The following is a 17,015-nucleotide window of genomic DNA, read 5'->3' on the forward strand; positions in this document are numbered from 1 at the left end:
GACGAAGTCGACATTGAACAAACTGGCTTTGGGCCTGTGATTAGAGTCGAGTTTCGCTTTTTTTTATACCAAAAACCGAATGTAACGCGTGCCGATGCGGGAAATGTGGAATAATTAACGTTTGAAAGTCAATAAAATTAAATAGACAGGCGAGCTCCGTCGGTAATTCTGAGATATTACAATTTATAGATGATATAAAAAGTTTTAAGAAATTGTGAAGCGAGCAAGCGCTTCTCTGAAAGAAGCCTTTCGTGGACATCGAGGAAAAGCGAACATACATACACACATACATTTTCGCTTTTATATATATAGATGACTGTTAGCAAAGAGAGAGTAAAAGAAAGTGATTGATACTATATAAAATAAGAGAGAGGGAGGGATCAAACAACAGAATGAGAGAGGGTGAGAATAAAAAGCAGAAATTCTATAAGAGATGGGTGACTTGGTAGTTAACTTGCAAATTATAACTAATTAAAATATTTAAAATGAAAATTTTCAAATATCACTCAATCAACCAATATGAAGGAATATTCTAACATATATTTTATAAGATTAAAATATATAAGAAAACAAATATTAACTCGGCTTCATTGTAATAGTAGATATATACACGCAGATATTTAATTTTAACATTCCAAATTTCTTTCTAGTGTTACAACTGTTATTTAAAAGTGTTAGACTCAAAGTGATTACGATAAATAAATTTCAGTTTGTTAATTTTTTGGTTTAAATTGGGGGGGGGGGGAATTTTCTCTTAAATTTTCTCCAAACGACAAAGATTTTTAAAGATTATTTTTAAAAATATGGTACTTTAATATTTAATTTTTTGTTTTTGTTTGTTTCGTCAGGTACGGCCAATTCAGTTTTCGGATTTTGAAGAGGCTCTTCTTCAGGTGAAAGCCAGTGTTTCAAGCAAAGATTTAGAAGGTTACATGACCTGGAATGAAATGTATGGCTGTGGTGGTAGTGCCAAATAGCCGCACTAAACAACATGAAAGATGAGACAAAAGTTTGGGGCATTAAACTTGTTGCATTTGAATTTGATCAAATTAGCAGAAAAAAAAGTTTATCAGGAAATATTGAACCAAGTGTAAGTTTAGCAGTCCACTTCTGACTGCCTCTGAACGATACGTGTTTAGCATGACATGATTCAGAAGTGGCATGCCTCCTTAAATGTAAAAAAAACTTGTTCCTTTCATAGATAAACAGTGATATATGTTGGATTTACAATTGGTTTAAAATTTTGTCACTCTTTATTGGCATTTTGTTGAAGTGTTGAGTCACAAAACAAATCTCTTCTGTTATTATATTCATGTGTGAAGCTTCTCATCAATCCATCCCACAATGCAATATATCTACACAGATATTAATTTATGAAAATAATCTCCACCTCTCCTAGACACTAACCCAATCTAATAATAATCCATAAAAACATTGATTTATGAAAATCAGACATTTATAGTTATTGATAGCCCAAATAACAAAAAAAAATTTCCCTCTCTCCTGAACACTAAACCAGTCTAATAATAACCTGTACAAGCATCCATACATGAAAATTAGACTTGTAGTTATGGATGACCTGAGTAGCCTATAATAATAATGCAATGTAAGTAGCTGTGTCGTACATACTGTCCAGTTACATAACCATTTTGATCCCCCCGATTTATCAGAGAGGGACTTATGTTTTCGGTGGCGTCTGTGCTTCTATACGTCTGTTAGTCCGGACTATTGCTAGATAACCATCCATTAATTTTTCCTGAAATTTTACCACAAATTGTATTTCATTAAATAGATGTGCACAGTAAAATAACATTTTTGTACAAAACTTCCTGTTGCACCCCCAGGGGCTCAAAAGAGGTAAAAAATGCACCAAAATGGCCAAAAATGACACATTTTGCCATATAACTTTTACTCCATCCATTAGATTTTTTTAAACTTGGCCAAAATGTTGAGCCCATTTGATCCATCCATTAGATTTTCCTGGAACTTGGCTAAAATGTGGAGGCTATTGTTCTTAATATAAATTCAGTATGAGTGACCCTGGCAAAATTCTGGTTCACATCTCTCTGGGATTTTTAGGGCTAAAAAAACATGCCTTCTTGGAGCTCTTTTTTCATATTACTCAAGAACTTGATATGTATATCTATATAGTAGTTTTCCATGGTGCTGAATTCAAATATACATTTCTTAAGGTGTGAAATTACATCATTTGTCCATTTTCACTGGGATTCGGTGTTCCCAGAAGCTGAAAACAAGTCACAAATACCCCCAAATTGCAAAAAAATTACACTTTTTACCTCATAACTTTTGCTCCATCCATTAGATTTTTCTGAAAATTGGCAAAAATTTGAAGGCAACGTTGGCCCTTTACACTTCTCACATTCATCATTTCTTCACTATTTTTTGTGGCGTCATCTCACATGCAGCACCAGAGGGGGACCATGCACGTGTGGCTTGTTATAGATTTATATTAATAACAATTAGATATAATTCTATTTAAATTCCATTTATTGAAAATGAACTATTATTTTACTGATGACCAAGGGAAGTGAAGTTTCATGCCTTCCCCAATTAGTACATAAGTGAACATGACACAGTTCACACTAATGACAACGATACCACACATAGCGTTTCCATAATTTTTGTTGGCTTTATTTAACTTGTTATTTATTTAACATAGGTATTAAAATTTTTTAAAAAATCAAGTTTTCTTGAAAATGGTTGCAGATTCAAATGATAAGACTAGTATTCTTTAACAAAGCTTTATTGAACAAAACCTGAATTCATCAATTGAAAAATACCATAATTTACATATACTCAAAGTCAATGTTCTATTAAACCATAAAAAATTACACAAACCAAGAGAAATTGATAAATGATGAGTTTGAAGCGTGAAACAGTTTCTTCAGAGGTGATAATATATAGTAAGTTTATTTGTATAGACATTATTGACTACATATGTGCATACATATTTCTGTAGTGTCTCTTTTCAGAGAGACCACATCTTTAGGCCAAATGCCTTTCTCAAGACCAAATGCAACCTGAGTTTGGTCTTGAGAGGACATTCGGCCTGAAATTAGGGGAGTTGTTTTAGTTGTATGAACTGTAAATTGTTCAAAATAATGTTTTTTTCTATGTTTTTAAGGTGAACCTCTGAACAGTAAGTGACTAAAAATGCAACAAAGACATAATTTTGCTAATTTGTTAGTTGTAACTGAAACAGTACTATAATTTGGAAAAACAATAAATTACCAACAGAAAGAACTTGATCTTTTGAATTTTTTATGAAAATCAGACCTTTATAGTTATTGATAGTCCAAATATACATGAAAGATAAACAGTGATATATGCTGGATTTGCAGTTGGTTTGAAATTTTGTCACTCTTTTATTGTTGTTTTGTTGACGTGTCTTAAGTCACAAAACAAATCTCTTCTGTTATTATATTTATGTCCCTAATTATCGGGGTTGAAACCGATGGTACTGATGACTTGTCTCATCTAAACTTTCTGTAAACAAAATATAAATGATACGCTTTTATTTTCGGATTTTCCTTATAATTTAACACTCATTTCTTTTTCCAAAAAAGCTAATTATAATAAATATAAATATAATTCGCAAATTAAAATACAATTGCGAATTACTTAAGACCTCTGTCTAGTCATGGCTGATGGGACAAGAGCATGTTACCCCCATGAAGTAAATAAAGGGTTGTGTTCGAAATTCAGTCTAAATTCCCAAGTTTGACAGAAACAATTTAGAGTTCAACAAGCTATACCCAATGAAGGTCTGAGGTTACATCAACCGAAACATAAAAATGGCATTCAAGATGAGAACAGTAGTTCAATGAATCCAAATGATATGAATAAAATATTATATCTCCTTATTACATTTTATGTAAATACATGAAAAATATGTATTTCCTCTTGGAGAAAAGAAACCGTCATAGACATCATGTGGCGCGATATCAAAGTTTCAACGGAAATGTTTGTAGCACAAAATGTGACGCTTAACAAGTTTCAACGGAAATGTTTGTAGCACAAAATGTGACGCTTAACAAGTTTCAACGGAAACGTTTGTAGCACAAAATGTGACGCTTAACAAGTTTCAACAGAAACGTTTGTAGCACAAAATGTGACGCTTAACAAGTTTCAACGGAAACGTTTGTAGCACAAAATGTGACGCTTAACAAGTAATCAACAAAGAGCAATAAGCAGTCACATCCATCCTAGGTTGCGTATCCTTCCACTCATCCCCTCAAGCATTGATTAATGAAAATCAAACTTATTTATGGAAACCTCTAATACCCCATCATCTTGTAGTGTCTTCAGCTTTTCAGAACACTAGCCTCATCTAATAATACTAAACGACAAGTGAGAATGGAACATATGTATTAATGTTCATTTCAAGTAGCAATGCCACATAATTTTTTTCTTTAGATCGAATTGACTCAAATCAAGCATTTTGAAAAGAGCATAAAAAACAAAGATAATCTTTAGTTTTTTAAAATTGATCCATTAGAACTGGAATTATGACCATTCAAAGTATCAAAAAATGTGTGGTTCACTGGCCATTTTGTCTTAAGTCAGTCCTATTCAAATGCATATAAGCTTGTGACTGAAAATGGTAGGGAATTTGCACAATTTACAGAATAACTCGTTTTTAAAAAGCTGTATCTTCAGATCTTTTTAAGATATTATGATGAAATTTTGAACATATCATAATACCACAAAGGTTCAGTTGCCATTATTTACAACCATCACACTTGGTAACTTGCATACTAATTAGCATATTCCAGTTTCATTTTAACAGCTTTAAGTAGAAACATCGTAAAAACAGCTAAAATTGTAAGTAAGGCTTTATCATCATAGAAGTATTATTCTGATGGACATTATCATTTGTCATTATAACATCATCAAAAATCCAAGATGGCGACCAGGAAATCCAAAATAGCCCACAATGACACACTTCCAAGAAATTATTAACAAAATATGGCTTGTAGCATATCAAATTAAAGGAAATTTTGTACAGATCAGAATTATGTTTTTAAGTACATTAAATTAATTAGCATAATTAAGTTTCATTTTAATGACTTTAAGTAGAAGCATAAAAAACAGTTTAAAAAATGAGAGGTAAGGCTTTAACATCATACGAAATATTATTCTGATGGACTTTATCATTTGTCATCGTTACACCGTGAAAGATCCAAGATGGCCACCATGACACGATTCAAAGAAATTATTAACAAAATATGGCTTATAGCATATCAAATAAAAGGAAGTTTTGTACAGATTACAATTATGTTTTAAAGTACATTAAACTAATTAGGATAATTAAATTTCATTTTAATGGCTTCAAGTTAACGTGACAATTATCTAGTGAGTTCCTACCACTATTTTGTATAATTTTTTATTTTTAATTCATTGTTGAGACTTCAAGAGACAGCGAGCTCATTTTTTTCTTGTTCTCATATAATGCTCGACACTACTTGTTTTTAACAGAATTTACAACACCAAAAATTTATCGAGATAGGTAGAAGAATAACTTGCCTTTGGTAACATTTATTTGTTATATATTTGTTTTTTGACCACTTATTCATACCTCTGTGGATTGTAACACAAACCTAATAAAAGTTATTCTTTTACTTAACTGGATAAGTAGTTTGTGTGTTTTAACTCATTTAAAAGTGTCATTGTCATTCTTTTTCAAAAAATTTATTTTTTTTAAATATTCTTTTCCTGTCCATAATTAAAACTTATGTTTTCTAAATAATAACAAAAATAAAATGAATATATTCATAAGTTAGTTGATAAACGTTTTGTTTCCATATTTTTTTTCGTACACGTCTTGACGCACAAAAATTCTCATGTTTAAATGAGGTTCTCACTACTTCTATCGATTCGTGCATAAAAAGTTTTTATCCAATTCTTTTCAAATTTTAGGACAAAAGAAATTAATATTTTTGCTATTAAATAGCGTTTGAACACAGTTTCTATCTTTAATTATCTTTGTACTACAAAGCATCAACTTTGAGGTATTCTAACTTTTGACTGGAAAGATGTACAGGTTGTGTTCAAATTCTGTAGCAAACACAATTCTTTTCCCCTTTAGCTAAAACAACTAGAAACGTTGTTGACAGGTACAGTTTCCACTTTGAGTATTTATGTGAACACACCCTGACTGCTTATTTGCAAAAAGTGATCTACTGCCAGCAGACATGTTATGCTGGCATGTTTCGTTGTTAATTGTCGGATTTAGCAATTTCTTCAAATATACAAATTGCAACAAAAATAATAAAATATCATTTGAAAGTAAATTTTATTGTGAATCCAGTTATATAAGTTTTATTTTGATGGAGGTAGGATAAATGTACTTATTACTGATTTAAAGACTATAAGTGTCAAATTAAGTAGCAGTATGTGCCTTGTCCAGTGCTGAATGTTATGGTGTCTTGCATTGCTATGTTAAGTTTTTTTCACTCGTTCATTTTTGTGTTATTTTTCACTTCATTCCTTTTGCTGCTGACTTCTCAACCCATTTTTTTACTTTGTTAATACATGTAAGGACATCTCTCTTAGCATCACTTAATGAAGAAAGCAGTTTTTGATGCAGTAAAATAATAGCAATAAGAAAACTTTCATGCAATAAAATGTGTAAAATAAACCCATTCAATAGAATTGAACAGTGTAAAAGATGGCTGAAATAAAAATAATGTATTTTTCAGGAGGCAGGAATTAGTGAAAACTGACATTCTAGCAAGATTTTGCCAAATTAGTTATCATATGGGTTTTATATTCTAAGCATTTTTATTATTAAACTTGGTTAGTGTTGACGAGAGATGGAGGGAAAATTGTTATTTTGTCCATATGTGATTATAATAACCTGATTTTTATAAATTAATCATTTGTAAGGCATTGTTTTTTTGAGAGAAACACTGTCTTCAGTCATAAAATCAACATTGTTAATGTTTCTGTTTGTATTTGATAATTTAAATAAAAAATATATTTTTTGATTCTTATTTTCATTTTTTTTTTTTTTTTTATAGAATGAATTTATTTCTAAATCTTACCATGTACTTTTTGTTGCAAACAGATGTATTTCACTGGTAGTGTCTTCAGGTGTCCTTTACAGTTGTATCTGCAGCAAACAGCCTAAACTTATGGAACGTGTCTTTGTATCAATCAGCCGGATTTTATTTCTTCCGGCCAGGTATTCTCTAGTACCTTAATATTCAACACATACTGCTTGCTGTTTTAGATAATAAGATAATTAATAAGAGGAATTCTCCATTTAGTAATTTGGGAAAAAACTTATTTATTTTTTTTTTTTACTATAAACTCACTCTAAACAAGGCACATTTCCACTTAGACATAAGGAGTTACTGTTGATTAATTTATTAGGAGTATCCTAAGTTAGGAGTTGAACAGTGAGATTTTTTTTTTTTTTTTTTTTTTTTTACATGGTGGTCACTACTTATCCCTGAGTGGCTTCCGGGCCTTGATAAGGATTATTGCAAGTACAGTACGTTAGTGTGGAGATTTAATAAAGTGGGGCGGTTCATTAGGAATTTGTTAATGTTGGACTTGTAGACATCCAGGTTGTAGTCAGGTGGGAAGCAGGCAGACGGAACAGAGTTCCACAGGCATGCAGTTCTAAGAAAGAAGCTTTGTTCATGGAATCTACGTTTTGATTTAGGCACAGATAAAGAGTGGGGAAAATTTTTGACAGTGGATTCAGCTAGATGGGTGTTTTTCGTAAAAGATTGGCGAGGGGGGACCAGAGATTGGAGTTCAGACGAGCACCTGCCATGGAAATAACGATAAAACAAGGATAGGCTCGCAACGTCTCTTCTGTGGGAGAGAGGTTGCAGGGAAGAGAAAAGGGCATCCCCCACTAAGCCACAAAGTTTATTCTGTACTCTGTCAAGGCAGAATAGGCTGTTTTTAGCAGCTCCTGCCTAGATGTGGCAGCAGTATTCTATCCTTGGACGTACTTGGCTTTTATATAGATAGAGAATTGCATCAGTAGTGAGATATCTTCTGGAGCGGTAGAAGGATCCCACCATCTTTCCAGCGACCTTGGCAACAGACTTGATGTACGTGTTCCATTTCAGATCAGGAGTGAAGGCCAAGCCCAGAAGCTTGTCAAAACATGGGGCTTCTCCTAGACGAGAGCCATCCATTTCAATTGATGCCAGATGGGGATCAGAGCGTTGCTGATGTAAAGATAGGAGTTTGGTTTTAGATGCATTAAAGGTAACCAGCCACCTCTTCCCCCACTGAACCACGCGCTTGAGATCAGAGGAGAGAGAATCAAAGAAAACTTTGTCATTTACCAGCCTTTGATGTGTTGCCGTAGATGGTTGTATCATCAGCATAGATGTCAACGAATGATTTAAGAATGTGTTTAGGAAGATCATTGATGTAGATCAGGAAGAGAGTTGGACCCTTGAGGGACTCCAGCATTGATGCTGCAGGCCTCTTATTTTTGTCCATCAACCACTACTCTTATGAGCCTATCAGAGAGAAATGATTTAATGATAGAACATTTCCAGTTATACCGTTGCTAGAAATCTTGTGAAGTAGGCCCTTATGCCATACCTTGTCGAAGGCCTTTGATATGTCAAGAGCAATTGCCTTAGAAAGGAAGCCTTTGTCAAGAGATTCACTAATCCTATAAGATATAACTGTTAGCACATCTGTGGTAGATCTTGCAGAACGGAAACCATATTGCGTGTCACTAAGAAGGTTATTTCTGCTGAGGTGGTTGACTATTTTTCTATTTAATATGGATTCCAACAACTTACTCATAACACACAGGAGACTTATTGGTCTGTACTGAGAGGAAGATGACTTATCACCTGAATTCTTAAATACAGGGCATACTGATGAGGTTTTCCAGGGTGTTGGAAAGCACTTCTCCTTAAGGCAGCGCTTCAAGAGTTTCGTAAGTATGGGAGCAAGTTCTGGTTGAAGCTTTTTTAACACTATAATTGAGACATGCACAGATATTTGTATGTTACGTAGCATGTTCTGTGTTATAGGAGGAAATATGGGGAGTTGATGGCCTTCGTCGCATAGGGTAGAATTAGCTGCAAAGTTCTTGGCAAATAGTTTGGCCTTGTCTGATGCTGACGAGATGACCTCTGGTCCATTGATAATGGTTGGGATAGAACACGCACTTCTGTTCAGGATCCTATTTGTTATTTGCCAAAACTGGTGGGAACCAAGCCGCTGATCAGTTACCTTGGATTTAACATACCGGGCATATAGCTCTCTTGCATTTTTTATTACTCTTTTACAGTGGTTGCTGGCAGTCCTGAAAGCAGCTTTAGTCTCAGTGCATCTATTACGGTGGTAGTTATGGAAAAAGTGATTTCTGTGCGGGATGGCAGCAGCACATTGGGGGGAAAACCATGGCTGGCTGTTAGGTTTTTGTTGGAATTTTGTAGATAGTATGAATCTGTCTATGCCTACAATTAACCATTCTGTCAGGTCTGATACTATAGAGGACACATCCTTTTTAAACATGGAATGCAGAGATAGATCAGATATGAATGTACGGAAGCTATCCCAGTCATCCATAGAGTATCAGTATACAGTACGGTGAAGGGGTACGTCTGGGGACTTATTACATTTCATTTTTATATTAACTGATACAACGGAGTGGTCGGAGGATCCTAGAGGAGAATGTTTACATTACATTTAAAGTTGCTACATGTCAGGGAGCAGGGAGGGAGTTTAATGACAAATCAGTTCTTTTCAGTTAATGTCAAAACACAATTGTAAATAGGATCAGAAAAAATGGGGTTGGTTTAAAATAGTTGAAAGCCAGTTTTATATACCATAAATAAGTTTATGCATAACGTGCATATTATGAAGATGGTCATTATCAGAAGAACTTAGCATTTAATAGTTTGTTGTATATTGTTTATGGTTAATCTCTTTTACTGTTAAGGAATATTTGCTCTGACTGCTGCTGATGACATTCAGATCTCAGATGACTATTTAACTAGAGAGTTTGTAGAAACAGAATAAATGTGTTCTTATATTAAATTCATGATAAAAAATAATTGGACGAATTTCCCCTTTTTTTTTTAAGAGGAAATTTACTTGCATTAGATAAAATGTATCAAACTTATCCAGTGCCATGGTAAAAAGTTTCTGAATTGAACAGTGTAAAAATGCTGTATTGTTCAGGAGACAGAAATCACGGAATTGTTGTTCTAACAAATCCAGATCAGTCATATGAGTTTTGGGAGATCAAGTGACATCTTTGCTTGAAACACTGGTTTTGCATTTAAAACGCACCTTGCGTGTTGCATAGCAAGAATAACAACATTGAAAATGGGGTGATACACAGCCACTGTAAAAGGGCTGTGCAGGTTAGAGGGAAGATGTATTTGAAAGGAAAAAGTTATGGCTTTTTCTTCTTGTATGCATTTGATGTTTGAATCTGGAAGGATCACTTTTATATGTAACTGAAACAGCAAAATGAACGAATATTGTTAAAGACAAAAAAAAAACACGAGTTATGATACATGACTTGTATCATGTTTGAAATATTAATCCAATAGAATCATCATCAAGCTGAAATCTTTGAAGGATTTTGACAAATACTTGATCCAAGCACCCAACATTTTGTAAGATAAAGCAAATGCTAAAAGCGATTTGAAGTAAAAAGTGAGACTGCATATTTCAGCCTGGCAATATAAGGATGAGCCAAAGTCTTATCCGGGCTTTAATTCTCCTTATTGTATAAAGTATTCCCAAAGTTATGCCATAGAAATGTAAATAACTCAAAAACTGATCATGTTGAAATTTTGCATGATTGTTATGCTCAGCTAAGAGCATGAGATCCATATTTCAAATTTGAAAAATCTGAAATTGAATTCGGTTAATTTTGACCAAACTTTTAGAGATTTGGGACTTCATTGGCTATATGTGCCAAATGGCGAGTCTATATGATAAACAGAACTGATGTATGATTTAACTTTTTGTGATTTTGACTTATGACAGATATCCTCCATATTAAATCAGTTCCTGAGACCATGACAGCTATTTTGACCAAATTTGGTGACAATTAGTAAAGTGATGAAGATACTAGTTTGTACACAAACCTGATTGAAAACATAACTTCCTTGGCAGAGGTAAAAAAAAATGTCTTTGATTTCTGATCAAAATTGATGCATATCCCATCAGACACACACACATATATTAGGGTATTTCCATGTAATTAGGCACCATGCAAAAAAAAAAAAAAAAGAATCTCACAACCAGACAAAAACAAAACAAAAATTTCAGTTTTAAATATAGATTTTCAAAAAATATTGTTCACGTAATCCATCACCTTCATTTTTTTTCTCTTTTCCTTTCTTCATCTATTTTCATTTATACCATAAAAAAAAGAGAAAAAGTGAACGCCTACACATAAAACCTTTGTCAATCACAGATAATAATTCCATACTCACACCAAATAATTAGATTTAATTTGAGAACTTTTGGAGATTTGAGAAAGGGTAAGGTTTTCGAAAGTTTCCTATAAAATATCTTAACAAAACAAAAAAAGAAATTCGGTTATACCTTGCTTCAAAAAATTGCCCAAAAGATTCAATACGAAATAAGTTATACATTTATTTGTCCATTATTTTTTTTTTTCAGCCACTAGTGTGTTTATAATTTTCGATCGGCTAATTACATAAAACAGGCATCCAGAGCGCAGTTTGTCGCTCACATCTGTTGCTGTTGCTGAAATCAACAAACCTGTCTCTTAACTGTGCTGACATCAACTGCATTGACTTCGTAAATATTTAACAGGCGGCGGTGAATGTTGATGTTGCAATGGTTTTTATATGTAATGAGGGTATGACCCCTGAAAGTTAAGAGATTCTATTTATAAATGCTGCCAATAGGAACTGATGAATCAAATAAAGCCATGTCCTGCTAGCAACCAATCAGAAACCAGAATTGGTCCATAAAAAGTGAATTTCAGCACATAAATTTTTGTGTCAACACAAGAAAGACCTTTTGCTCTTTGCTTGCAAAATTATAAAGTCCAAAACCTGTACAGAACAGCGACCCACTGAAAATTCTTCATATCCAGTACTTGTATGGAATATTTACTCATCGGAAACTCTTCTGAAACTAAATGTCTTCCAACTAAAGAGGTTATGGGCCCAACAATTTTACTTCAATGGATCAGAACCAAAATTCGAAAACAGAAACGACCCTGAGTTTATTGAAAAGAATGCAACTGTTTTTGTGGAATTAATACAGTGCTTAGATGACAGAAGTCTATCTCTGGTAATGCGAGAAGCCTTGGATGATGGCTGCAAAGCATTGAATATATTAAAAGAGCATTATTTATCAGAAAGGAAAATCCAAAATTATCTGAATTTTATTGAATTGATATCTCTAAAACGTATAGAAGCCAAGACGATTACAGATTATATTATAAGGGCCAAAACAACAGCAAATTCATTTAAAATGTCTGGTAAAGTTATTAGTGACAGTCTGATAATCTCCATGGTCCTTAAAGGGTTGCTGAGTGATTTTGAGCCAGTTACCACTGTGATAACTCAGAAAGAAAACCCCATGATTGTTAGCCAATTCAAGGAGTTATGAGGAAACTGAGAGAATGATCACAGAGAAAAACAAAACTACAAATATGAATTTGAAAAATGCCCACTTAAAAATACCAAAATTAAATTATATGTTTACCTAAAAAAAGAACTGCAGCTTTTCTAAAAACAATTAACTAAGAGTTTCCAATGTAGATGCAAAAACTTTGGTAAATGTTTATTTTAACTACAAAAGAGCACCGACCAATAAATTTTTTTTTATATATAGGTTTTCGGGGTCGCTGACAACAAATCTGATATTCAAACCTGTCGCAAATTTACCGTTGGCATGATATTAACCCTGGACCCTTGCACTATTTTGCACCATATCACCGTATTCGTTAACGCTATGCATGAGTTCTTATTGAAATGTACGTTTGCACACACGTGCATAGTCACGTAACCTTTCATAAGGCGCATGAATACATGGTGGATCTTTTAAATGACAAGAAAATATTTTTCATAAAATAAAATAAAAATAGTTTTCATCTCATTTAATAGTATATAATATCAGTAAGTTTTCACTAGTGGTTTACAAAAACATTTTTGTTTTGCGTTCTTTTTTTTTTGAGGGGGGTATTCAATTATAGAATATGTATGGTTTTTTAACAGATGCTTCTGCAGTTTAATTTACCGTTTTTCTGTAAGTAACAGGTATGCATTAAATTTTGTAGATGATTATTCTGGTTTAATAATGGTCTATTTCTTGAAGAACAAATTTGATACTTTGCTAGCAACTAAAAAACTAATTAGCTGACATGACTCCTTAAAGTGTATTGCTCTGACAATAGTACAGAATTCACTAATAAAGACTTTGAACTTTTATTAATTAACCATCGTATCAAACGTGAAAAATTGACCCCTAATTCATCTCACCAAAACAGAACAGCTGAAAGATCATGGCGGACACTTTTTAAAATGGCAAAATGTCTACTCATTGAATCAAAACTCCTAAAGCACCTCTGGATGTATGCATGAATGACTGCTGCATATATATATACAATCAGTCTTTTAACAAAAGGCTATCCATAACTCCATCTGAAGCTTTCTGCAGTAGAAAGACAAATTTAAGCAGAATACATGCATTTGGTTCAACTTACTTTGCGTTTATAGATAAGAAAAGCAAATTAAATATCAAAGCCAATCGAGGTATATTCCTTGGGTACAACAAAAACAGTCCAACCTACTCTAGACAAAAATAAAATAAAAAGAATCCAATGTGTAAAATTCACAGACATGCTTAATCTCAAAGACAAAAATCCATCATATGAAGAGGATGTATTAATATTTCCCCAAATTCATAAAAAAATGACGGCAATGAAATCTCTGTAGACAAGGACAAGAGTATTAATAATGATGACAGCGATGATGCTGATGTTAAAGTCGAAAATTCATCAGAATATTATCCAAAAAGAATTAGAAGACCACTTGATTTTTTTGTGGTTGACAATTTGGAACATTATCAAGTCGACTATTGCTATTCCATGGATAATATGCCAAAAAGTTTTAATGAAGCAATTAATTCAGAACATTATTAGTGGAAAGCGAAATATGCTTTAAAAGAAAATAATACCTATTCGGTAGTGCCTCTCCTAAAAGATAAACATGTCATTTCTTCTCGATAGGTCTTTACAAAAAAGACTGCAGCATCAGGTGTTGAACAGTACAAAGCAAGATTTGTAGCTAAGGGATACTCTCAGATTTATGCTATAGAAGATTTTTCTGTTTTCACCGACTACAAACCTAACGACAATCAGAATTTTATTGCAAATCGCATCGCAATATGACCCTAACATCCATCAAATGGACGTAAAAAATGCTTATTTGAATGCCCTGATAAACTCTGAAATTTATATTATCTCTCAAGAGGAATTCATAATGAAAAATAAAAATTGCATGTGGAGGCTTAACAAATCACTGTATGGTTTGCGACAGAGCGGTCGAATTTGGAATACAGTATTTCATGATTATATGATTGAACAATTCAAATAATGCCCAGTGGACCCCTTTTTGTATACCCAAAACAAAGACAATAACTTAATGATTGCTACAAGACCTGACATGTCACACAGTAACAAAACTATCACAAAAGTTATCAACACTGAAAATGAAGGATTTAAACAGAGCTAAACAAGTTCTTTGTTATTTAAAAGGAACCAAGGAACATTTAATATTTAGAAAATCAGCAAATCTCCTAAAATTAGAAGGGTTTTCAGATTCAGATTGAGAAAACAATGAAAGTTGAAAAAGTATAACTGGGTATTGTTTTAGACTATCAAAAGTGGGCCTATTATTTTATGGAAATCCAAAAAGCAGCAGATTGTATCACTCTGCTAAACACAGAGCTAAAGATTGAATCGACCGCAGGTCATTATCGGTAAATTGATCAAACCAGAGCAGAACTATGCCATGAAGGAGAGATTGATTCAAAACAACCTGCACCTGATCTGTACGATCTTAGAGGGAGAGATAGAAGACACGGAAACTGCACTGATCAATTTGGATAAATACAAAGCTTTTGTTAGAATCGACCATCACTTCCTAGTATCTGTTGTGAAGGCTCCTGGATTCCAATCGGGCTAACGCAAATGAATCTCTGTACTGTACTGCATGCTGACAGCAATGGTACAGGTAAATGGAAAGTGCTTGAAATCCTTGACTATCTCCCGGTCTGTGCGTCAGGGCTGTCCGCTGCCTCCCCTGCTTTATGTCCTTGATAAGCTGGCATGCCAGAAGGCAAGCCCGGTCTTGTGCGAGATCGCTCTGCTTGACGGATTAAAAACGACCTTGTGTCACATTTTGTTTTCGTGGGGAAGCAAATATATAATAATAGAAAAAAGTTTTTTTAATATGAATATTGATATACAAAATAAAACAACAAATTTATAGGAGTATAAATACATATACATATATACATATATACATATATATATATATATATATATATATATATATATATATATATATATATATATATAAAGGTTTCAGTCAAATTAGAATTTTCTCAGTTGTCTTTTCTCAGGCCATCATTTACCAATATAAATATTCATGTGTGATCATAGTTACAAATAAAACCATTTTCTATCTCACTCCTACTCACACATGCAGACGTTGACTGACTCACAAATAAGTCTAATCCTAGCAGCCACTTTTACAAAATGTACAAAAATGCAGTTCTCTAACAATAGGCTGTAAACCAGCTTGATGTTTCCTTAACACAGTGTTTATCATGCCGGAAGCATGTATTAGTGTGATTGCAAATTCGTCTTCGAAAAACAGATGAAAACGAAATAGAAGATAACTTAGACCATCGAATAATGAGAAGACAATGGAAGAGGAACACAAAACTTGAATTTGCGATTTATTTTAATCCTGAATTTGGATTTAATCTGGATTTACCTTTCACAGAAAATAAAAGGAATATAACAAAAGTTTTATTTTCCAGACTGTTAAAGACAAGGTTTGTGAATTCTTCTTATTCTTCTTCTTCTTCTTGATTGGTTTTACAGCATATCAGCCATCATTGGGTCATTTTATGCTGAAATTGTATATTTATATATACAATTTATTTGTAGATTGATTTTTTTTGAAGAGATGTTTCGGTACAATTGTCCAGGTTTTGAACCAAACAAAACCAACTTTTGCCGACACAGATTTATGTAGACAACTGGAAAAAAAAACAAATAAAAATGAAACAACATCAAAATCAAAATGATGCTGAAAAAAATTAATGAAACAACTTTTAACCGTTTTTTAAATTTTTATGAAAATTTAATTTTGTCAAAGAAAATTAATGAAAAAACTTTTATAATTTTTTTTCTCAAAAAGTTCAATTAAAAAAAAAAATTTTTTTTCAAGAAACATTGTTTTTTTTTGTTTTTTTTACTCATTTTTATATTTAATCATTTTCAAATGTATGAAGAAATTGAAGATTTTAAACCTAACCCTTACATCACCAAGAATATTCTTTGAGTTTTCTTTCCTGACTAGTTCTGGATACTGAATCACTTGTCCTAATGCGATGAAAGTCATTTTCACTTTAATCAATTACCTTAACTTTTCATCTGTCATGTACAGGATCCAATCTTCCCAAATAGTCATTCAATTAGTATTGATCATGCTTAACGTTGTTTAACTATAGCGATGGTGATTTTGCAGAAACCATCATATCAACATGATTATAACCATATCACTCAGTTTTAGTTCTCACATTAGTTTTTACCAGTGAAGCCTTAGTGACAGTAAGTTTTCTCAGATTTCCAGTACTCTCCATTCAATTCCACTACCATTTAGTGTTTTTGTACCAGCCAATACAACTGATAACAATCAGTAATTTTCCCTGAAATATGAGTGACAATAAATAAGCCTCCTTAAAATTTCAGTCATTTCCTTCCTGTC

General features: G+C 32.9%; 1 protein-coding gene across 2 annotated transcripts in view; it reads left to right on the top strand.

Annotated features, from left to right (window-relative positions):
• Window positions 1-2,272, top strand: part of LOC145292041 (fidgetin-like protein 1) — a 72,383-nt gene extending 70,111 nt beyond the window's left edge. For both annotated transcript variants that reach the window (XM_080138065.1, XM_080138066.1), the window contains exon 20: window positions 849-2,272. In XM_080138065.1, coding sequence (XP_079994191.1) covers window positions 849-977 — 129 coding nt within the window. In that variant the 3' untranslated portion in view covers window positions 978-2,272. The remainder of the gene's footprint in view (window positions 1-848) is intronic.
• Window positions 2,273-17,015: the final 14,743 nt, after the last annotated feature.

This window comes from Euprymna scolopes, chromosome 13, assembly GCF_053919585.1.
Source record: "Euprymna scolopes isolate OS-2025 chromosome 13, ASM5391958v1, whole genome shotgun sequence".
Lineage (NCBI taxonomy): Eukaryota > Metazoa > Mollusca > Cephalopoda > Sepiida > Sepiolidae > Euprymna > Euprymna scolopes.